General features: G+C 42.6%; 1 protein-coding gene across 1 annotated transcript in view; it reads left to right on the top strand.

The window, feature by feature from the left end:
* R3HDM2 (R3H domain containing 2) overlaps positions 1–24,871 on the top strand; it is a 2,908,810-nt gene that overhangs the window by 67,046 nt on the left and 2,816,893 nt on the right. Inside the window, exon 2 of the mRNA XM_044083626.1 lies at positions 7,188–7,266. Within this exon, the coding sequence (XP_043939561.1) occupies positions 7,188–7,266 (79 nt within the window). The remainder of the gene's footprint in view (positions 1–7,187; positions 7,267–24,871) is intronic.

Raw genomic sequence — 24,871 nt, 5'->3', positions numbered from 1 at the left:
TTGTCCACAAACACTCCAACAGAGATAGCGCATCCACTTGAGGTAGAGGGAGTAACTGTAATGGACATATACCAAGAGGTAGAGGTGGTCTGCAGAACCAGGGCTTCAGGTACCCTTTTCTGGGAAACCCTCCCAGTGCTCCTGAAAGTTTTCCCAGCTGCCATGCTCTGAAGGCAGTAAGGGGACTCTTGGCTCTCCACCTAAAAGCTTGTGAGGCCATCGAGTCAGACTCCCTGGTTGTTGATAGTTATTACATAAACTACACAGTACTTTTTTTCAAGCCTTTCCAAAAGTGAGAGAAATCCTTTCTTTTTGTGCCACCTTTTCAGAGAGGATAACAGCAGAGGTTAAAAGCTGCTCGTCAAGTCATCCAAGATGTCCCATCTGACCATATAGGATCTAGCGTCTATTTGAGGTGAAAAACAAGAGCATTTGTGTCCATCCTGTACTTGAGCTGGTTGAATCATTTTGTCAAGTAGCCCAAATTTTGGAATGGTAACAGTGCTGTTTATTCTACCTCTATTGGGGAAGTCCAAATGGGTTTGCTCACTGGATCTCAAAGGTGCCTCCTATTACATCAAAATAGTGAAGCAATCTGGGAGGGTCTTGCACTTTAGGATTGGAGCTAGTCATTACTAATTCTAGGCTCTGCCATTTGGTCTTACTACTGTTCCCCAGCTGTTCTCATACAGTGTGGTAGTGGCAGCACCCTAGCTCAGGCTGCAAGGTTTTGGGATCTTTCCATATCTGGATGACAGGCTCCTTATTTTGATATCAAGGTCATCCTTGATACAGGTGAATGACTTTTTGCACCAGCTGTGCCTGTCCTTTGAGAAAACTAATTTAGACCCTGTGCATGTTCTAGAATTTATAGGATTGCCATCTGGACATTACTACTCAAATTGTCAGGCTGCTTCTTTCAAAACTTTCTTCCCAAAAAAATCCAAGCCAGACAGGTCTGTCTTCAACAGCCACTAGCTGTCTTAATTTTATGCCTTCTGATCCTTATGTTAATAATTGGTCTGTCTTGTCCCGTTGGTCAGGTTATTTGTAAGATTTCTTCATTGTATCTTATCAGTTCAGTGGTATGTGCTTTACCCATCCACTGTCCTTTCCAATCCATCTTTCTGACATTTGTTGCCACCACATTTCTTGTTGGCCAACATCAGACCATGTTTCAGCAGGTTGCCCCTTTTTCTTTCCCAACCAAGTGACCATGTATGGCTCCCTTCTGGGTTGGTGTGAGGCTGGAAGGACATTTCCAAAGGAAGATGGCCCAAGGTACTTTGTTCCAATTAGAGGCCCATCTTTACATCCGTGTTTTGCAGATGAGAGCAGTCCTTCTATCATTGTAGGACTTTGAAGACTGCCTTCACAAGGGTGTGACAGCTATCCAGACTGACAATACAGTGGTGGTTTGATAAATAAGCAAGAGGCAACCTGATGCACCCCTTCTGTCTAGAGCCTGTGAGGGTAATGCAGTGGGTAATGTCCTCACCATGCTTTCTGATAGCAGTGCATATCCCTGGGAGATCCAACATTCTAGCAGACGAGCCTGAACAGGAGTGTCTTGATGCCTTACAACTGGTTTCTCAATCAGAGGCTGTGGCGATTATCACTCGGTGGGCCAACTATGTTGCGATCTTTTTGCTACTCCCTTGAAGACAAAGTGCAACAGGTTTTTTACCCTGATCCTTTTGAGGGACAGTCACCGAAGGACACTCTTCTACATGCTTGGCCCCCAGGTCTTCTGTACTCAGACACATTGATGCCCCTAATTATCAAATTTCTGCAGAAGCAGCATGTTGCAGAGTTACTGTGATCCTCATAGTCCCCTTCTGGTTCAGAAATGTTTGGTTCCTGTTTCTGTGGACATAAACTGTTACACTATCCTTTGGTTCCAGATCCCATTTCATATTTGATTGTTCATCCATCAGGTCAGCTTCACCAGAATCTGAAGTTCCTCAGGTTAATTGCTTGGTTTCTCCAATTCCAGTGTTGGCCCAGGGATCCTTACCTTTCCCGCAGGGTGGTGCAAATTTTCTTCATCTCAGAAATCCTCTACAAGAAAAAACTGTACTAGGAAATGGAGAGATTTTCTATTTGGAACGCCACTGTAAGGGCCTGAATCCATTCTCTTTTCCTTTTGAGGTGATTATGAATTTTCTTATGGGGCTTTTTCATTCTGGGCTTATTTGCTCCACTGTTAAAGTTCAAATGGCAGCCATTTCCAGTTTTCACATGGGTCAAGGGAAAATATCAGTTGTCTGTCTTAGGTTATCCAAGTTCTTTTTGAAAGGGACTTATCTTCTAAGGCCTTTTGTAAGTGATACTATTCCTCCTTGGAATTTCCACTTGATTTTTCAAGCTGAGGCATGGGCTTCCTTTGAGCCGGTGGCTACAGTCGATTTGAAGTTCCTGTCATTGGTCACTGTTATTTCTGCTGTAAGAGTTTCAGAGCTCCAGGAATTACCATGTTATCCTTCTTGGCTTATTAATAAGAGAGTTTCCATGTGGACAAATCTTTATCTTCTTTCTATGCCTAAGGTAGCCTCCAAATCCAGTCTGATCCAGTTTATTTACCAGTTTTCTTCGTAAACTTTAACTTAGGGAAGCGTATGCTTCATTATTTAGATGTTCATCCTCAATTGAGATTTTATGTTGATAGGAATCAACAGATTAGAACCTCAGATCAACTTTTTATGTCCTTTTCTGAGTTTAAGTTGGGTTAAGTGGCTTCTAAAGTTACCTTGTCCAGCTGGTTTTCATAGTGCGTATCTTTCATCAGTGTTTTGAAGTGTGTACCACTGTCCATTAAGCTAAAAGCCAGTTCCACCAGGTTAGTTGCTACCTCTTAATGGCTTTTTTTTGGTTGTTACCCTAGATATTTGTTCAGCGGCTACTTGGTCTTCTACTCACTTCAGTTGCTCATTATGAATTGGATGGTAAATCAAGATCCAGGGTATTCTCTGGCTTTACCGTTTAGAACGTTCTGTCTTATCACCCAGTTATCTGCCTGGCGACTCTGCCCCAAAGGTTGAGGTAGATGGAAAAGACAACATTTATATTAACGTTATGTACTCACCATAATGCTAGAGCTTGTCTTCTGTACATCTCAACTATCCCTTCCTTTTGCCCCTGCCAGATTGTCATTGCTAGAGTCTGTGACTCTTGGAGGACCTTGCAAGTCAGTCTGAGGTCTGATTATAGGGATCCTATGGTCCGTTTCCTTGTCACTCTGGGTGAGGGGGCTTTCTTTTATGTAGGTTAGGTAGAGCAGAACAAACTGCATCTGAGGAGACTTAGGCACATAGTGCATTATTGGAGAATAGGAGCTTTGCCTGTGCTCTGATCGGATCCAATAACTCAGGGTGAAAAGAGGACAACATAGATCAAGCATTATGGTATGTAGATTACTTTTGTTTATTGTTCTGGGGCAGATACATATTGGGATGCTTCATGCGATGTAAGAAATAGAGATGCTGTTATATTGATTGTTTTATTCAGTTTCTTCACATTAAAAAAAAAAGCATTGTCATTTTCTGCTCCATTTTAAGTCAGGAATGTTGTTAAATGATGATAGAATTGTCAGGTTGAAACTATGAAAGCAATCTACTCCATTCAGATACCAGGTGCTGTTAAGGGAGGGTTGAAGTCTATAATTAAAAAAAAAAATCTTGCTTGCTAAATTTTCTCCCAATATTTATGGTGCATACACTATCATGTTAATTAGTTAAACGCTGTAGTTTTCTTCTAGTATGTTTCCTGCTGATCTAGAACATGGTATGTCATTGAGGATGACTGTAATTTCTGTCGGAGAGGAGATTAAGTGGAGGTAACCTCTGTTGCTTTAGATTAAACAGGGTGGAATGCTGAACATTATTTATTCCTGCCTGAATGGAGATTTCTTAATGTCGCCTTTTCTGAACCTGATTTGTAATGGTACACTGAGCCTTTCTGGTAAAGGGTTCCATCCCACTAGTATGTTTATTATGTAGAAGTTACTGTACTTAGTCACTGCAGTTCATGTAATGTGTCTGATGTCTTAACTGGTGAAATTGTTTTCTGTGGAACAAAGGAATGCATCCTTCCCTTCCATTCTGAGTCCTCTGTTGGGTGTGGGAGTGTGCATGTCATTGTTTTGTTAGCAGTCTTTGTTTTGTGGACTCTGTTAATTGTCCAGCTTTAGATCAGTGCCCATTGTACCTGTAGAAAACGTTATTTAAAGTCTAATGTGTTTGCTGGCACCAAATCTCCTTCCTTATCCCTGTTTTGTAGTATGCCTTCAGTTTGGATTTAAACATCTCATTGTTTGAATCTTTTTCTGTTAGGTATGCATTTAATTAATATTAGTGGATTCCTGGTTTACATTTGGTAATTACAGTGATGATGTGTGTTATGCTAGTTATGCCAGGAGAAATAGGACAATGGTTGTGTAACATATGCTAGCATAGGTAGCTGGAGTTTTGTAAAGAATTGTATATCATTTGTGTATCAGACTGATTTGTACAGGTGCTTGTGTTGAAAATGCATTTGTCAAGCTGCTTGTGTTAAAAATGTGCCAACAGTGGATCCTGCTGGACAGAAAAATATACCTGTATGTTAGACTGTATTGTAACTGTTGAAATTAATTTATTGTATCAGAGGATTCCGCGAGAGAAGAGGTTAATCACAGTCCATCTAACTTTGAGAAATGGTCTGAAATTAAATTACCTGGTTTAGGCCATAAAGATTGCAGTTCTGATTGCAGTCGGAGACAAAATGTCTGTGAAAACCAGGACTAAGAATCCTACTGTATTGTCCTTAGGGGTGAACTAATTGCTACCCTGGAAGGATGGAAGTTTTGAAATGGCTTTATAGCTTCCAGATGCTGTAACACATCTCAGCAAAGTTCTATTTGTGTGTATGGTAACACGCGTGCTAAATTCTGGTTCGGTTTCTAGCAAAGGGGGTAGTGTGGGAACCAGAGTCAGATGACCAGATGTATGTAATATCATTCTGTAATCCAGCTCTGAAATGATATTTTAATATTAGATGAGAGAGAAGTCTCAGAGTACACTGTTTCTGAAACTAGACAAGGAAGGACCACTCACCCACTTCATATTGCCTTGCTTTAGTAAGTAACCAGGGAATAGTAATTCTTTAGATCAGTTAGGAAAATATAGTGCGATTAGTTAAGTACTGTTTTTCTCTGTCTGTGCGAATCTATCCATCTGTGTTATTTTTAATATTTTCTATGATTGAAACTCTGGTGCTTATTGTAAATAGATATTTAGTATTTTCATGTTCATTTATTAAACATATTTAAACTTTTCATTGTGGCTGGACTTTTAGAGAATATTTTAACCTTCGAGAGTGTTTGCATTTATTTGGTGAAACTGTGGCCGCTCCTGAAAGCCTTGCTGCTTTGGTAAACACTACCATTTGTATCAGTATTAATCTTACTCAGTATAATTGGGTACCCTTGTAAGAGCCTTAGAGTAGCTGGCTTTGGAGTGTTCTGGTGCCAGTACCTACCTTATAGTCTGGGCAGAAGGGGACATAGCTAATAAATCTGTGCCAGCCTTTCCCAAGTGTGTGTGTCAGCTACTTGGAGCAGGGACAGAGAGCACTGGTTTCACAGAGAGGGTGGTGGAGGACTTGGCTTGAAACACTCTGCTGGGGACACAACCCTATAGCTGTGTCTGTGGGGAGTCTTATTTGGGGCTTGGAAGAGAGAGTGAAACCGAGCCCCAGGGCTGTGTGTGTTCCCTGTGTGCTCTTAAGGGAAATTGTGCTTGGTTCACACAGCTGCATCTGGAAATACTGCGTGTATCCATTTTTGTTCCAAGTGAATGTCTCTCACCAGTGTCAGTGGTAAGGATTCAGGCTCCTTGATTACTGGCTCATAGCAGGGACGTCAAAATTACTGCACAGTCATACACTGTTAAAGAATTTCTCCAGAAATCCTTCGTTATGGCTTGTAAATTTGGTGCAGCTAGTATGTCCTTTTTGAGCGCACTACGTAAAGCTAATATAAAGTGAATTAAAGAGTTTAGGCTTAAGTAGTTGGGAACTTGATACTAAAAAGGGTGAGTGATTCTCTCGCTTTTTTAAATTAAATATGGTAAGGATAACTAGGTTTTGGAAACTGAAGTGGTTAACGGTTGAAATTTAGACTTTTTCAGCATTGTAAGTTCACAGCGTATTAATTCCTGGGTTGACTAGTAAACTATGTACTGAACTGTAAAATACCTGTTGTCCATCCTGTGACTTGTATTTCTGCTTGGCTACGTTGTGTGTGCGGGCAAGTGTGTGGGTGTGTATGTATACATGTGTGTGTGTGTGTGTGTGTGTGTGTATGTATGTATGTATGTATATATATATATATATATATATATATGTATGTATGTATATATATATATATATATATGTATATATGTGTGTGTATCTACACACACACACGTGTGTTTCTGTATATATTTATGTATGTGTGTTTATATACATGTGTATGTGTACATGTGTGAATGTAAATATGTATGTGTGTGTGTATATATATATATATATATATATATATATATATATATATATATATATATATATATAATGGGTGGGTGGGGTGTGTGTATGTATGTATGGGTCTACTTCTAAATTTTGAAGTTTCAAAACTTCGAATTTCTTATGGTTGAGGCCATAAAATCGAAGTTTTGAAACTTCTAAATTTAGAAGTAGACCCATATATGTGTGTGTGTGTGTGTATATATATATATATATATATATATATATAGAGAGAGAGAGAGAGAGATATATATACATATGTAAATGTGCTTCCTAGCTTCCCATTTTAGTTTTATACTGGTGTATTTGTCTAATGACATGCTGTAAGTGACTCTGCAGTCGTCCAAATTTTACCCCCTTAGGCATCTCTGTCACATATTAAGTGCTGTGATAGGGTTTGGCTGTTTAATCATAGAATGATTGAAGGTACAGGTTTTCAACCTCAAGAGTTTGGAAATGTTCTGATTCTGTCTTACCTTGGCTTAAAGCAGATGAATTTTGCTTGAAATTTATCTTTAAAAATATGACAACAGCTGCTTTATTTGCAGTCTTAATGTTTGTTCTGTTTGACTTGCCATATCCTGTTTAAGTTTAGTATTTTGTTCTTAACTGTAGACTGCTCGTAACGTGTACTCTTCATTTTGTGTTAGACTCTAGCCAAGAATACACAGACTCGACTGGAATTGATGTGCACGAGTTTTTAGTTACAACACTGAAGAATAATCCAAGGTACCAATCAGATTTTGCAAATAACCACTTCTGTTGGCTGAAGGACCCTACTGCATAGCATGCATTATAACAAAAATTCATTTTATTTGTGCTTTTCTGAATGTTTAGTGCAAGAGGTGTTTATTGTACAAGTAATTGATCTCCAAAGATTTATTCATGTTGGGACAATGTCACATTGACAGTCTGCTTTAAAGTCTTCAAATGTGTGATTTTATTGAGAACTTTAGCGCTTCTCTCGGGTTTGTATGGTTTGAAACAGTAGCTTAGCTTTTACTTCTCATTGATACTTCATGCAGGAATGACATTATGATTTTTTTGAACAACTGAGATGCAAAGTGCATGGTAGAGAAAAACAGTAGTTTTAAAAGGCGGGCAGATGTAGATGCTGCTTTTTGAGATGGGATTGAAACACTGAATTACAGGTCCAACTTGTTCTGTCTGCAATTACTGCGAGGAAGTGTTTGCTTTGAATTTGACTCCACGTATTGTGCCCTGGCATTCTGTCATGCAGTCACCCCCACATAGTCTCCATTGCTTAAAAATGTTAATTAGTTTGTCAATACCCTTTAGATATTACTGAAAGTTTGTTATAAGATTCCCACATCTCATTTAAACCATTTTAATGTCCATTTGGAAATGTGGACTGCAAAACTTTGCATATTCTCTGTTTAATGGGATGATGGCATGCATTTCTTTAGAGTCCCATTTCCAAGAAGTGTAGACCAGTATTCTGCTTGCCTTTGCCACTGTTTACAATAGTATTTAGTATGTTTCAGTCTTGGATAAGTTTAAAAAATAAATAACTAAGATCTCGAGATGGCTTAATGAGGAAGAGAGTAAAGTGGAAGCCCTGAGTCTGCCCCAAGTGAGTTGCAGACATTTTGTTGACCTTGTTTCTAGAGGAGCTGGGCTGGATGTACGGAAATGAACAAGTGAAATTGACTTGCCTATCAGGGGGAGGAGAGAGCTGCTTTAAGGCCTTTACTTTGCACACCACTTGTCTGAGGGTAGGATCGTCAGTGGATTTGGCTATAAGAGTAGCATGCCTGACTTACCAGGCAGTGTGTAACACTGTGGATGGTTTGTTTAAAGTGTGTACCTAGCACACCACTATAATAGGCATAGCTTTTGCATCATGTATGCCATCTGGCTGTGCAGAGAACATTCAAAAATCTTCTAAGTCCTGCTTGAACTTCATTTGTGATCCCTTGCTTTAGTCTTCCTGTATCCATGAATGCAAAGATTGGAGAAATGAGTGATCTAGAACAGTGGTTTAAACCTTTTCACACTTTGGGACCGGTGAAAATACGAGAATTATTTTGGGGACCGCTAAGGCAGAAATAAAAAACATTACTTATAAGGAACCAATTAAAACAATCGCTGTTTGAGTTATATGCCAGAGGATATGAAGTCTGAAGCTTCAGCCCTTTTTGAGGAACAGACCAAAAATATGGGTCAAAATCTGGACAGTTGAGAGGTATGCTACCTACCTACCTCTTAACACACACACACCTACCTATAGCCCGTAAGCAAAAATGGACTAACCCCATCAGACTCTGGGACAAATCCAGAAATAATCGGGGACATTTTTCATATATTAGTAGTATTAACTTGTGACATTGACAAAATAACGGAACATGAGTGAATAGGCATTTTTCAAAAGTGAAAGAAGTCTAACTCTAATCACTGTCATTATTTATTATGTGTAATTCATCATCTTTTCTCCAAAAGTCACCACTTTTAGGTGGGATTAAGTGAGAGAGAGCTAAGATTTCAGTCAAAATCAGGGATGTCCCGGAAATTCGAGGACAGTTGAGAGGTATGCACCTATCTACATCCCTCCCTCTTAAACACATGCACCTGCCTCTCTTCCTTTTACACTGTCAAACACACACACCTACCCCTCTCCCTCTTAAACACACACCCCTACTTGTAGCTGTCCTACTTTGGATACAATGGAAGAGTCTTCGTGGGTTCTGTTCAAGCAGCTTTATTTTGTGCAAATACATCAGTATAGAAGTTTACTGACTAACTTTAAGTAACTTGTATACAGACTAACAACTGCGATCATGCATGCTCTCACTCTGGCTGCTCTTACAAAATGGTACTAGGGATTGCACGTGTCTGGAATGTATATGTGCACGTACAGCCTTGACATTCTTCTTAAAGGTGTAGCACACTTCACTTGCATTCTGAGCTTACACTACCCACCTCAGTCTTAAAAACACACACACACCTATCTCCCTCTTAAACATACACACCTACCCTTTTATACACACACACACACACACACACCCTGTACCTCTCAACCTCTTAGCACAAAAATTTGTGCAAAACCAAAATAATGGTATGACAGAACCCCAAAAATAGGGACAAACTTTAAATATTGCTGTCTCAAACTTATAAAGTTTATCATTTTGTTTTATGTTTGTTTACCGGGGAGGTCCGACTGGACAAAGTTGCCAGTTTTTCAGCAGAGGCCCAGGGAAAAAAGCTCCAGAAACAATTGCTAACATACTATACGTAAGATATTTACATGAGCATTGTGGTTTACACACAGTTATAAAGTATAGCAGATAATTTGATTGCAAAATATATTTACATAAGCATAGTAGTTTACACATATAATTAAAAGGTAAGTTATAAATTGTAAAATAAAATTAAAAGGTATTGTGAATTTTCTGAAGGATGTAAAGTCTGAAACTCAAATGCCTGTTATTTAATAAATTCTGTCCTCATGGATTTGGCACAGTAAACCCCCCAAAAAACATAGATTTTAGGAGGAACTAAAAATTTGAGGTGAAAATCTGGACAGTTGAGACACCTCTGTCCCTCTTGTTACACGTGCATCCCTACCTACCTACTACTTAGACACACACACACACCTACCTCCCACTTGTCCGTTCATGGTCTGGATTTCAAATGTCTTTTGGCATTCAAATTCCACGCGTGTGGAAGAAGACATAAACAGCAGGGACTGGACACAATGGGTGTTCTTAAAGAATACCCTTAACATTTTTTTTTAATTAAAAATGTCTCCTGGCCAGCATCCCTCTCCCAGCCAGTGGGCCCTAGTCTTTCGTGGACCGGTAGGAAATTTCTGCTGCACCACAAGCGTCTGCAGACTGGCAGTTGAAAAACGTGGGGCTAGAATAAGCCAAGGGCTTTACTTGTGGGCAGTAGGAAAAACAGATTCTGTGAGCATGCATGCACATGCACAATCTCTGTGTTTACTTGAGTGTAAGTGCACATTGTATTTGTATTTGTGCATGCACTTGTGAACATATTTCTCGTTGGTCTAGCTTATTTTTTCAGTATAAAGATGCTCCTCTAGAGTTTTAGTCCTACGTTAACAAAACCCTTTGGTAATTTTGACAGTAGTAGCATAAAGAAGCCAATCTGCAGTAATAGTAAACAAGATTAAAGCCTACATGTATGGATATAGTTAAAATAAGGGATGCAGCAGCAGATACAGAAAGCAAAAGTATTTACATTAAAGCCTGAAAGAAGTATCTAACTAAGCGATTCCATGGTTTCACTAAAGATAGACAGGAAAATACTCTGTTATGTTAGAATTTTAGTAGTTTGAACCAAAATCCAGTAGGTGAGACAATGTGGAGAAAATGTTGAGAAATAGAAGAATTAATATCAAAATAATCAGCTCTCACCACTCTGAAACAACCAAAGTAAATGCAATTTCTCTGACTCCAGAACAGTTTCCTCCCTGCCTTTTTCTCTAGTTATTCTCATTCTTCATTAGGCAAGTCTTTCTCTCGTTATTTTCTTTTAATGACCACTGAATTTTGTTTTTTCAGTCTGTAGTACTGCCTGAGTGTAACAGTTTCTTGAAGTGTGGGAAGCAAATGTTGCTTTTCAGTGCTTTAAGTTTTCTAGCAGCTTGTGTATTTGTGTCATATTTAATGTTTGCTCTGCTGGCATTGGTATTTCTGTGTTGAATAAATTCTAACAGTTATTTTTTCAATGATTTAAGGTAAATATATGCATACAATCAGTGATTCTGCATAAGTGCGTTTGCCATAACATTATTAGCAATGTATAGCTTCATTCAAATGATTGCTTGACTATATAATCTCTTAAAGATGATGTCTAACTTTTACTGACTGTCGTACTAGATATTTCGGAGTATAATTTAACACTGCTTTAAGGAGCTGTCTGTCACCATAGCATTTCATACCACTTAATGGTAACTTTCATTGCTCTGTTGCCAGTTTTTTCCCAGGGTGTGGAAACCCTGTGTACAAGGTCCACGTGGCCTGTTGAGTTATTGTCAGTTGCTTCACTCTCTGGAGACCATGCAGTCCAGCTCCATGGGATCTGTTAGCATTTCAGGAAATAATAAATTATCTACATTGCATTTGTTTGGTACTATATCCGAAAAATATCAGTTTGTACTAATGTTATTTTATACTTCATTTCTAACTTGATATGACTGATCAGTGCTGATATTTATTCTTTTTAATATAAATTGATTATTCTGAACATTCATGAAGCTGCAGTTGTACTGAGTCCCAACAGAATACCGGTGTTTACTACCTGAACATGATGGAAAACTACTTGTATCGATATTGGGCATAACATTCATTCTTCCCTTAACGCCTGATCTGTTACCCTAGATTTATTACAACACTGCACATTGTCTTCTCAGCAAGTAGAACAACACTCCATAATATATACTTTGTAGTTGCTAATGATTAACTGTGCATAATGCATTTATCTGTGAAATAGCGTATCAGCTGCAACCAGAGAAAGCACTGTTCACTACTGTTAGTAGAGAATTCTTCCAAACTTACTTGGCTGCATTGTCTACCGCAAAGCAATTTCCAAACGACATATCCATTACTTTCTAAAAGTTGAGGATGCATCACTCACCAAGGCAGACTCTTAGCACCATTATTTTTATCCCCTAGAAAGCATATCTCATTTATTGACGTGTCTTTACATTTAGCCATCTATTATCACTTGAGATGTATTTTATGTTGTCTTCAGTATAATTTTAATCACTGATCCCTAAAGAGTGATGGACCATCTTTCCTCAAAGCAAGCTCGTGTGTATTAAAAATTCAGTGTAGCAGGATTCTGCACGATTCTGTCCCATTAAGCATATCTGCTCTTGATGAAAATGCTTGCTGCTCTGGAATGTATGTTGGCTACCATCTGTCAGAGAAGGCATGTATTTTGCTGTTTTTCATACATGTTTAATCACCTGAAATCACTGTATCATGTACTGCATTTTCAACACTATTGTAAGTTATAATTAGAGTTCTGCACTTAAGAAATAACTTAGTTGATTTACTGACTCTCACTTCTTGCCTATTTTTGTCAGGTGCACAACACAAATCATAAGTTTTAACCCCACTCCTGTAAGTGCTCAGCTACTTCTTATGACTTTGAACCAAAGAATACTTAGTTCTTTTGAAATTGAAAAGGAAACACTGTGTAAAACTACAAAATAAAATCACTTGAGGGCTGTCTGCAAGTGGTAAGGGGGGATGTAGTTGAATGTTACTATTATTCCTAGGATAAGCTCGCACAAGGTTTAACCTCTCCCCTACAGATGTTCTTTGTGTTTCACTGATGTTCATCGTGCGTACAGCTGCAGTCATAACAGATGGGTTGTCCTGCCATCAGTCGGGCCCTCGGTCAGCCGAATTCCAAAGTCTAGGTCCGGCGTCGGTTGTCGTCGCTTCTTCCCTGACGCCAGTGTGCCAGGGGTATAAAAGAACCAGCCAATGCCATTTTCTTCAGTCTTTCTTGCCGCACGGTGTCCGAAGCAGAAGCAGTTCGCAAGTGCCGGTCGGCCAGCTCCTGAAATTACGAAAAATTTTGCAACCGAAGTCTACTTGAAAGCTAAGTACCCGCTAGAAACTTTTCTTGCCTCTGACCGATGTCAGACAAAGTTAATAATTGTATTTCTTGTGGGAAGCAAATACCGGATAAGGATTTTCATTCCCTCTGCATTCCTTGCTTAGGCCCAGACCACGACGTCTCGGTCTGTCGCTTTTGTGCTTCATTCAACAAATGCACCATTAAGCATCGGGTGGAGGTCGCCCAGCACTATTTTGGCAAATAATTTAACTATATTATGTCGTTGGATACTCCGACTCCAGTTTTGTCTAAAAAACGCAAAGATAAGGACCGACACACGAGGTCCGCGGCCTTTACCGACACCATGCAAAAGACAACTACAGGTGGTCCGGTTCTCAGCGAGGCGCCTACGCAGCCCCTGCCTACCAACGCCACTTCATTGGCGGTGTCTTCTGTGCCCGAGGTCGCAGGCTCCTCTGCCCACACCCCGACTACAGATACTGAAGCCACTCTTGGTGGTGAATCTCAAAACGTAGACAGGTCTGCCTCTTCTCAAGGCGTCTTCAGGCCTTCCTCTTCTTTTTCTATCAAGGCTTTCACTAAGTCTAAAGCAGCCATGCATTCTAAGAGACAAGCCCCACAGGGTCCTTCTCCAGGCCCCATGCCTAAAAACAGATGCTTAAAATGGCTGAGGATTTGATTACTTTTATCAGGAGTTCTCAACCCCCCCCCCCCGGAAAAAAGGCCCAGAGTGGAGGAAGAATCCCCCTCCTCTGACCAGGCCACCATTATTTCAGAGCACTCTGATGAACAGGAACATTCTTACTCCCCTTTTGAAGATTCTGATGCTGAGGAGTCCATTCCCTCTGTCTCTCCCCCCGAGGATTACTCATTTGGGGAAACTTTGTATACCTTAAGGGAACACTTCCACTGGGAAGGCCAAGAGTACTCAGATTCCAAGAAAAGGCTTAGGGATTTTCTCTTGCTACCTCAGCACAGGCCTCTGGCTGTACCTCCTGTGTTAGACGTACTAGATGATGTGTACTCGGAGGCCTGCCTTAACCCGGATTCTTTACCTCCAGCCCCAGTCAAGCCTGACAGGTACTACCGGGTTCCTGATTCACACCAATTTCTATACAAAAGCCATGTGGCTGACCCAGAAAATATCTCACAGGGCCCCAAGGGAATTAAGGCCTCTACTGCTAAAAACCCATCACCTTCCGAGAGAGATTCCAGATCCTTAGAAAGGTGGGGAAAAAAGGTGTACACCTCAGCCACCTTAACCATGAGGGCATTAATCTGCCAGTTCCATATGCTAAAGTACCAACAGTTTCTGTTATCACAGTTGAGTAGTAAAATGTCACAACCTGAACAACCAGACTTGAAGGAGTTGCAGGATTTGATGCATAGTGCAGAACAAGTGGGTAAACATACCTTGCAATGTGGTTTTGATGCCCTAGAGGCCTCATGTAGAGCTGCTGTTACAGGATCAGTCATATGTAGACATGCCTGGCTCAAGGAGCAAACCTTACCAGATCATGTCAAAGCTAAGTTACTAGATGCCCCTCTACAAAAGGATGTATTTGGTGTTAAAGCTGAGGAGGTATTAAAGAAAATGGAGGAAAAGGCTAAACCAATGCAAACAGTGAAAGATTTTCTACAGGTACAACCTCCACGTTTCAGTAGAAATTGGCCTTCCAAAAATTGGTCCTTTCCAGCTACGGACAGACCCCAAAGAGGTAGATGCAGGCGCCCGAGGGGCAGAGGGCATTCTCAAGGATCGTTTAGAGGCAGACAATGGCAAGCTCCTACACAGAGGTGGTGAGGATAGTTCGCAGCCATTCAGAAAGCAAGCCCAATGACTTCCCCCTTGCATGCCAAGCAAGGCTCAAATGGCAGCACCCTTAGGCGGAAAACTGGCATTATTTTCAAAAAATTGGCATATTGTCACAAAAGACGAATGGATCCTGGACATTATAAACAGAGGCTACAGATTCCATTTTCACACAATCAAAGGGCAGAGGAACAAAGACAAATTTCAGATCTCATGGACATGAAAGCTATTCAAGAGGTACCTATTCACGAACAAGGTCAAGGTTTTTATTCCAGACTATTCCTGATACCAAGGAAGGGAAAAGATTGGAGACCTATTTTGGACCTATCCATCCTAAACACATTTCTACTCGTACCAAAATTCAAGATGCTCACATTACAGCAGCTTCTTCCCATGCTGGGCAAGGAGTCTTGGCTGGTAACATTGGACATCAAGGAGGCATACCTGCATGTCCCAATCAGACAAAATTGCAGAGGATACCTCAGATTTCTTGCAGGTTCAATCCATTATCAATTCTCTGCATTGCCCTTTGGCTTATCTATTGCTCCCAGAGTATTCACGAAATGCCTGGCATCAGTAATTGCCTACTGCAGACTTCAAGGGATACAAATATACCCATATTTGGACGACTGCCTGATCCAAGCGGACAGCAAGCACATACTTCTGAAACATCTGGCTTTTGTAATAATGTTGTTGAATTCTCTGGGATACAGTCAACAAAAAGAAATCAAGGCTTATACCCTCTCAGAAAATAATTTTCCTGGGTGCCAACTTGGACACAAACACCCAGATGGCCTACCTCACGCCAGAGAAGCAGGGGCAACTAACTCAATACTTCAGAACACTAGCAAATTTCACCAGGCTGACTGCAAGGAAAATCCTGCAGGCTCTGGGATTCATGGCATCTTGCATACTACTAATCCCATGTGCAAAGCTGCATATGAGGAAACTTCAATGGTACCTGAAAAACCTATGGTCTCAACACAGCCACAGTTTGGAAACAATAATACCACTAATTCCATGTCTTCAAAAGGAATTTCTGTGGTGGGCTCAAGCATGCCAAACAAACACAGGTCTCTCATTCTGCAAGCCTCAAGCAAATCAAGTCATCACAACAGACGCTTCGGAATACGCCTGGGGGGCGCACATGACAGATCGGTGCATTCAGGGCAAATGGTCCCAGCACCTTCACATCAATCAAAAGGAAATGCTAGCAGTAATAAATGCTTTTATAGCTTTCAAAGACTTCTGCATCCAGGTCAACTATTGATAAGGACAGACAACACCACAGTAATGTGGTACATAAACAGGGAGGAACTCATTCATACCCCCTATGCAGGCTGGCCATGTCACTTTGGAACATGGCTCTGGAATTGCAAATCGAACTTCAAGCACAGTACTTGCCAGGCAAGGAAAACACGCTGGCAGACAGCCTAAGCAGAAATATGACAGATCCACACGAATGGAAGTTGCATCCTCAAGTTTCTACAGAGATAATTCAAGCATGGGGAAGGCCAGACATAGATCTCTTTGCCTCCCACAAAAATCACCAATTGACAAAATTCTGCTCAAGGACTTTTCATCCACAGGCCTCGAGAGTGGACGCTCTCTTTCAGTTGGACAACAATGACAGTTTATGCCTTTCCACCTCTTCCTCTGCTGCCCAAAGTTCTATTAAAAACCAGAGCAGACAGACCAAAGATGATTCTCATTGCTCCAGACTGGCCAAGACAGCACTGGTACCCACTCCTGAGGAGCCTGACGCATTCCCCTCCATGGACTCTACCTCTAATGCCTCTTCTGACTCAGCACAGCTTCAAAACTCTTCACAGTCAGCTGAAAACACTCAGTCTGGCCGCATGGAAGATTCCTTAACATCACAACAGACCCTACTCTCCAAGGAGGTGCAGGATGTCATTTTGGAGGCCAGAAGGCCGTCTACTAGAAAAGCTTACTCCGCAAAATGGAAACGGTTTTGTGCCTGGAATGAGAAAAAGGGCCAGAATCCTGGAAAACTGAATTTACCTCAAATATTACAGTATCTAGCTGAGCTGCTAAGCAGTGGACTTTCATTCTCCTCCATCAAAATCCATGCCTCAGCCATTTCTGCAGAATACAACACTGATCCACCTTTATTCTCTCACCCCCTCTTAGGACAGTTCCTCAGAGGGGCTAAGAATATAAAACCCCCCAAGGAAACAACCAATACCTGCTTGGGATCTCAATTTCATTCTAGAAAAGCTGACCTTGCCTCCTTTTGAGCCAGCTCCCTCAACAGATTTGCAATATTTGTCCTGGAAAACAGCTTTCCTTCTGGCTATCACCTCAGCTCGTAGGGTATTGGAACTACAAGCCCTCATGGCTGTGCAGCCTTTTATCATCTTCCATCAGGACAGAGTTTCCTTACGAACCAACCTGTCCTTTATGCCAAATGTGGTATCCAAGGTAGCTTTGAATCAGGCTATTCACTTACTTACCTTTTACCCTAATCCTCAAAACAAAGGGGAGAGACTACTACATTCCTTGGACATCCAGAGACAGCTGCGTTATTATTTGGACAGAACAAAGCCTTTCAGAAAATCAGAACAGCTCTTTGTGTCCTATGCTATAGGAGCTCAAGGGAAGCCAATTTCCAAACAGACCATCTCAAAATGGATAGCCCACTGCATACGCTTTTGTTACTCTTTTCATGGTAAAACTGTTCCTGCAGGCATCAGATCTCACTCCACAAGGGTCACAGCTACCTCTGCAGCTTTCCTCAGAGGAGTTCCTACCAAAGATATTTTGGAAGCAGCCACTTGGAGTTCTGCGCATACCTTCTCCAAGCAGTACCACCTACCATTATACTCCAAAACTAGAGCAGGCTTTGCCACTGCAGTCTTGCAGGGCATTCTGGCTCCTCCTAGTTCCACCTAGTGCCTACCACCCCTTTCTTAGCTTTGGGATTCAACCCATCTGTTATGACTGCAGCTGTATGCACGATGAACATAGTACAGTTTTGTACCTACCATAAATGTAGATGTTAGAGTGCTAATACAGCTGCAGTCCAGGTTTCCCTCCCTCCTTCCCCTCTTGGGACAGGCCTATTGGCTAACACCCCCTCATACAACCTGATTGGGGTATTCTTTTATGGTGTATTTGCTTGCAACTACTGTATTTTGATTATATTGCATTGCTTTCTTTCACAAATTTGTGTTGCCTTCCTTCTGGGGGCACCTGACATCTGGGGAAAGAAAATCTGAAGAAAATGGCGTCTGCTGCTTCTTTTATACCCCTGGCGCACTGACGTCAGGGAAGAAGCGGCGACAACCGACGCCGGACCTAGACTTTGGAATTCGGCCGACCGAGGACCCGCCTGACGGCAGGACAAACCATCTGTTATGACTGCAGCTGCATTAGCACTCGAACATCTAGATTTATGGTAGGTACAAAACTGTACTTTGCAGTCATCACATTTGGGTTATTCCTGCCAGGGTATCCCTCGGCCGGCCTGAATACCAGAAACTTAGTATTTCTGCATCAGTTGCTGTCGCTTGAGGACTGACGTCAGGTCATCAGTGGTATAAAGGAAGGCATCCGATGCTATTACCTTGTTCTTGCTTGCCGTGGAGCCCGAAGCAGCTCGCACGAGTGCCGGTCGGCCGCTACCTGAGTTTCGTTTCCGACCTTGAAGTTGAAATCTTCTGAAGCTATGTACTCCATTGGGGATCCTTTTTTCTTGCACTAACCAATGTCAGAAAAAGTTAATTCTCTCTGTTGTGGAAAGCAAATACCACACTGGGACTTCCACTCTTACTGCTTCACTTGTCTAGGCCCAGACCACGATGTCCCTTGTTGTCGCTTTTGTGCTTTAATGCCAGAACTATTCATCGTCAGGCCATTATTGCAGCCAGATATTTCTGTTTACAGCCATCGAATTCCGATATGGCTTCGGTAAGCCATCTGCCAGCAGATCTTCCGAAAAAACATAAAGACCAAGACAGACCACACAGGACCAAACTTTCCAACACTTACATTAAGCTGGTTGTCAGTCCTCTGGAACTCAGTGAGGTGCTTTCACAGCCCCTGTTGCCCGCTTCAATTAATTCGCAGGCTGCTACCGAGACCCTTTCGGGATCCGGTACGCCACAGAACTCCTCTTCGTATCAGGATCCTGCAGTCGTTTCTATCTTGGATGGGTCTGGAGCCACTGTGCAGGCACCGGCTTCCGAGGATGTCTTTCGCAACACCAAATCCTGACATAAACCTACACCTTCTTTCACGGCTTCCATTCTTTCGAAAACAGAGTTCCTTAGGCCCAGGGGTCGAACCACACCCAAGAAACTGACCACCCATTCTCAGGCGCCTGCTCCCTTGCCTCAGTCTCAAATGCTTAAAATGGCAGAAGATCTTATGCTTATTAGGGGAAGCCAAGTCACTCCCTCAGAAAGGAAAAGAGATCTGTCTCCAGTAGTTTTGTATGAACAAGAGTCAGATGAATCTGATGCATCTGACTATGAAGACCTGCAGCCCCTCTCCACATATGAGGATTCTGATGCAGAGGAATCCATTCCTTCAGCCTCTCCCCCAGAGGATTTTTCCTTTGGGAAAACCCTGTATACTTTAAGGAAACATTTCCAATGGGAGAGTCAAGGCTACCCACAGTCTAAAAAGAGACTTGGAGAGTTCCTGGACCTTCTACAACACAGGCCCTTAGCCATCCCCCCAGTCCTAGATGATGTGGATGATGTCTTCCGTGAATCCAGCTTGACTCCAGATGCCCTTCCTCCTGCTCCCAGAAAATCAGGCAGGTACTACAGAGTCCCTGACTCACACAAATATCTTTTTAAAAATTCAACCCTGAGGTCATTACTCAAGATCCTAAAATAAATGGAAGAAAAAGCAAAATCTTTGCAGACTGTTAAAGATTTCTTACAGGTCCAGCCCCTTAGGTTCAGCAGGCATCCTGCCCTGAGTAGATAGGGCAAGCGTAGGCCGCGTGGAAACAGACCCCCCCCCCAGGACAGCAACCCCAGGGGTTGCAGAGGTCTAAGCAGTGGACCATCTCCACTTCAAAACAAGGGAGTACTAAGCCAGCCCGTGGTGGTGGTGCTGTGGTAGCGTTGTCTCCTCACAGTAAGAGGTTGTCTTGTTCGATTCTCAGCTAAAGTGTCTTCTGTGTGGAGACATGCGTGAATGGGCGTACCTTCGTTGAAGGTTGTGTGTCAGGGCTGGCAACTTGGCACGTAAAAATCTACTGTCAATCATTAGCGGACCGGAGTGGTGACCCCTAACAGGGAAAAGCCAAAAGACACAACAACAACTTAGCCAGCCCCTTATGGCAAGAACTCACAATGACTTGCCCCTCCTGACCTCGCCTCTGCCCAGCTTCAAATACCCCCTAGAAAGAAAACTCTCCTTTCACTCAAGCATCTGGGCCAGCATTACCAAGGACAATGGGTTCTGAGCATTGTGTCTCAGGGGTACAAATTCTCCTTCCACACCCTTCCAACCCCAAAAGGGTTCCCAGATCTGCCACCAAATCAGTGGGCAGAGGCTCAAAAGCAAATCCATTCCCTGCTCTCCTTGAGGGCAGAAGAGTACGTTCCTGCAGAGCAGGTAGGCCAAGGCTTCTTCTCCAGACTTTTTTTGGTGCCCAGAAAAGAGGGCACCTGGTGCCCCATCCTCGATCTATCCATTCTAAACACCTTCACGTGATCCCAAAATTCAAAATGCTCTCCCTCCAGCAGCTGCTACCAATGCTCTCCAATGACACTTGGCTAGTCACCCTGGACCTAAAAGAGGTCTACCTCCACATTCCTATCAGGGAGTCCTGCAGAAAATATCTCTGTTTCAGGGCAGGATCTCAACACTTTCAGTTCTCTGTGCTTCCTTTTGGGTTATCTACTGCTCCCAGAGTTTTCACAAAATGCCTGGCTCCGGCCATTGCCTTTTGCAGACAAGGAAGTATGCAGATTTACACCTACTTAGACTGCCTTATTCAGGCAGACAGCCAGGAAAAGCTGCTCTAAGACCTGGCCTTTGTAAAGGACCTACTAACCTCCCTAGGGTACACAATCGACAAAAAGAAATCCAAACAGGTACCCACCAAAAGGGTATTCTTCCTGGGAGCAAGTCTGGACACAGCATCCCAGATGGCATGCCTTACACCATAGAAACACATATTTTCCTATCAGCATACTTCTCTCAGCTGGCCACCAGGCCCCAGCTTTCTGCAAGGAAAATCCTGCAACCCCAGGGGTTCATAGTCTCTTGCATACTCCTCATTCCAGATGCCAGACTGCATATGAGGAAACTTCAATGGTACGTAAAGAGCCTTTGGTGTCAACACTCTCAAGATCTGGAAACTCTTCTGCCTATTCCTTGCCTGAGGAAGGAATTTCTTTGGTGGGCGACAGTCTGCTCCCACAAGGGACTGCCCTTCTCCCTTCAACACCTATCCATCAGACTACGCTTGGGGTGTACACCTGGATGACAGGTGCATACAGGGCCAATGGAACCCCCAGCAACTCTCCCTGCATATCACTCAAAAAGAGATGATGGCTGTGCAGCAGGCCTTGATAGTTTTCAACCCCCTTCTCTCTCCAGGGGTTCTCCTGATCAAAACAGAACATCACTGTGATGTGGTACATCAACAAGGAGGGAGGAAATCACTCCTACCTGCTGTGCAGGCTGGCCATGACCCTTTGGTTCACAGCCTCTTCCATGCAAATACAGCTGTTAGCACAATACCTGCCAGGCTCTCTCAACTCCCTGGCAGACCAATTAAGCAGAAAGCTCCTGGACCTCAGGAGTTGCAACTCAACAGAAACACCTTCTTTGTAATAACTCAGAAATGGGGAACCCCAGAGGTCGATCTCTTTGCCTCCCACACCAACCATCAGCTCAGCAAATTCTACACCAGGGAGCATCAGTGCATGGCTTGGAAAGTGGATGCCCTGTGCTTTCCCTGGGTAAACCTCTCTATGCCTTTTTCCCCTACCTCATTCCCAGGGTACTGCTCAAAATAAGGCAGGAAAAACCAAGGACCATTCTCATAGCTCCAGACTGGCCCAGACAGCACTGGTACCTCTTGCCGCGCAGCATGTCCCCACTGCCTCCTGCTGCGCAGCCTGTCCCCACTGCCTCCATGGAATCTTCCTCAGATTCCAAACGTCCTAACCCAGAGGGAAGGGGAATTCATGCACCTCCAATTGCAGACACTCAGTTTGGCAGCTTAGCTTGTACCCTAAACCCTGACCAATCTGCCATCCTCAGTAAATAGGTTCTGGATTTTATCAGAGAGGCCAGACGCCCTAGCACCAGAAAGTCTTATGTAGATAAATGGAAAAAGGTTCTGCACCTGGATCCAGGCTAAGGGGGGGCCAGTACATCACATACCTCCATCCTTCTCATCCTGGATTACTGAACTGACCTAGTACACAGTGGTCTCTCTTTCTCCTCTATAAAAATTTATGCCTCTGCTATTTCTGCTCATTTTCCCACTGAGCAGCTTCTTTTTTCACACCCTCTGATTAAACAGTTCTTTAGAAAGGCTAGCACTTTGAGGCCCCCCAGAAGGGCAACAACACCAGCTTGGGACTTTAACTTTGTCTTGGAAAAGCTCAGCCTAAACCCATTCGAACCAGCTTCTTCTGCAGAGCTAAAATTTCTCTTCTGGAAGACACCCTTCCTTCTGGCCATCACTTCAGCTAGAAGAGTCACTGAGCTGCAAGCACTCATGGCTGTGGAACCCTTCATCATCTTCCATGCAGACAGGGTATCCCTCAGAACTAATCCATCCTTCATGCCCAAGGTGGTATCTTTCCTAAACCCCAAAACACAGGGGAAAGGATTCTGCACTCTCCAGATGTGCACAGACAGCTCAGACACTATCTGGACAGGACTAAACCCTTCAGAAAGTCTGATCAATTGCTGGTTAGCTTTTGCTTTAGAGGCAGAAGGCAAAGCTATCTCCAAGCAAACCATTTCCAAGTGGCTAGCACACTGCATCCATTTCTGTTACAAAAACAGCATGGCAAGCCTTCCCTCATAGGGGTCAGGACACACTCCTCCAGAGCAGCCTCCACCTCTGCAGCATTCCTCAGAGGAGTCCCCACCAGGGACAGCCTGGAGGCTGCCACCTGGACATCTGTTCATACTTTTACCACGCATTACCACCTGCCTCTCTCCTCCATATCCAGGGCAGGGTTTGCCTCTGCAGTCTTGTAGGCATGCTAGCCAGCCCCTAGCTTCCTGGACTGCTTCCACTCATTTCCTCAGCTTTGTGTATCTACCCAAATGTGATGACTGCACAGTAAAACACGAAGAACATAGTACAGTTGTGTACACTTACCATAAATATAGATGTTCAAGTCTGTTCACTGTTGCAGTCCTGGTTTCCCCCCCTCCATCCCCCTTTCTCTTTTTCTTCCTTTTTTTCCCCTTGTTCTCCTTTCCTTACAAGGGGCATATTGGTATTTATTTTCCACTGGTGGGGTTCTACTACCAGAGCCTGGTCTCCTACTTTGGGGGCTCCTGACAGGTTATGGCAAGAAAAACTGAGGTAATGGCGTTGGATGCCTTCCTTTATACCACTGATGACCTGACGTCAGTCTTCAAGCAGCTGGTGCAGGAATACTAAGTCTCTGGTATTCAGGTTGGCCAAGGGCTATCCTGGCAAGGAATAACCCAAATGTGATGACTGCAACAGTGAATACACTATAACATCTACATTTATGGTAAGTGTACACAACTGTACTTTTTCATTACTGAAGTCTGTTTAAACTAGCAGGAGACCACCCACATATTTTAAATTTTACTAATACTAAAATTCTACTTGTGCAATAGCCTCAGCACATAAAATTTACTTACACAACTGGTGGTGCATATCCCATTCTTGCTACCCTATAATGACCTAATTACCTAAAATGAATTTACCAGAACAGATGGTAGCACCTGTAGGTATTACACATCCCAGTCATGGTGATTTGTTGCCCAAGCTATTTTTTTGACCATCTGCAACTCCATATGTATTTCCCATAGTTTTGCGTTCCTTAGTCTGAGCATTCTCCTGCAGAGCATCAGTTTTCACATCTTGAGGATATGAAGCCAGGTTCTGCCTTAGATTGTTTTTCTTTCATTCAGCTTAGGAGGGTTAGCCCCAGTCCGATCAGCTGTAGTACACATTGCTTTGCTTCACTCTTCACCCTACGCCCATTCCCACCCACTGCAAATAATCAGATTTATAATTAGCTTGCGACTCCCACAGATGCTCATCATGTCCTCTCAAATCTGTCCTTTTTCATCTATCGTCACAAAGTTCTTACTAACTTCCTCTTACTGCTCCACTCATGAAGCCCCTGCTATCCTCCTAAACCAATTAAATACTTAATTTTTATTCATATCCTCCGCCTGTTACTTTTCCATTTTGCTTTTTGTTTTTTTTGCATTTTTCCTTTTTTTCAGTTTTTATCGGTAGTATATTGTATCCTGTGTTAAAAAAAAAACACTTGCTATCCTCTTGTACTCACCATCTCCTGTTGTAGAGTGAATTGCAATGCCCCAGGGAAACCGAAGAGGAAGACTCATCAGCAGCCAATACCTTGACCTTAGCATTGTAAATTTTTTGCATGGAATTTTGCATAGCCAGGACAATTGGAGACATCTTGCTAAGGCTCCAAGCAGAACATAGAAAATGAGTGCAAATCCTTATATGGGATCTGCTTCCCACACTTCAAGCAATTTACTTTTTTGAACATTAAATTGTGTCCCACAGGGCTTATTGTTAGGACCCCTCCTGTTTGGTATATACTTCTCTGAAGTGAAGACCAATGTTGGGGGCGTCTAGCTCGGCAAGTTCGCTGCTTAGTGTAAGGTTGGAGCAGTCATTGAATCCCCAAACAATGTTGACATCCCAGAAACGGGCCTAAAAATGACAAACGACCATGTCAAACCATAGTCTGA

This window comes from Protopterus annectens, chromosome 9.part0, assembly GCF_019279795.1.
Source record: "Protopterus annectens isolate FY-2018-M chromosome 9.part0, PAN1.0, whole genome shotgun sequence".
NCBI lineage: Eukaryota > Metazoa > Chordata > Ceratodontiformes > Protopteridae > Protopterus > Protopterus annectens.
The sequence above is the reverse complement of the archived record's forward strand: the minus strand, read 5'-3'. Positions and strand labels throughout refer to the sequence as shown.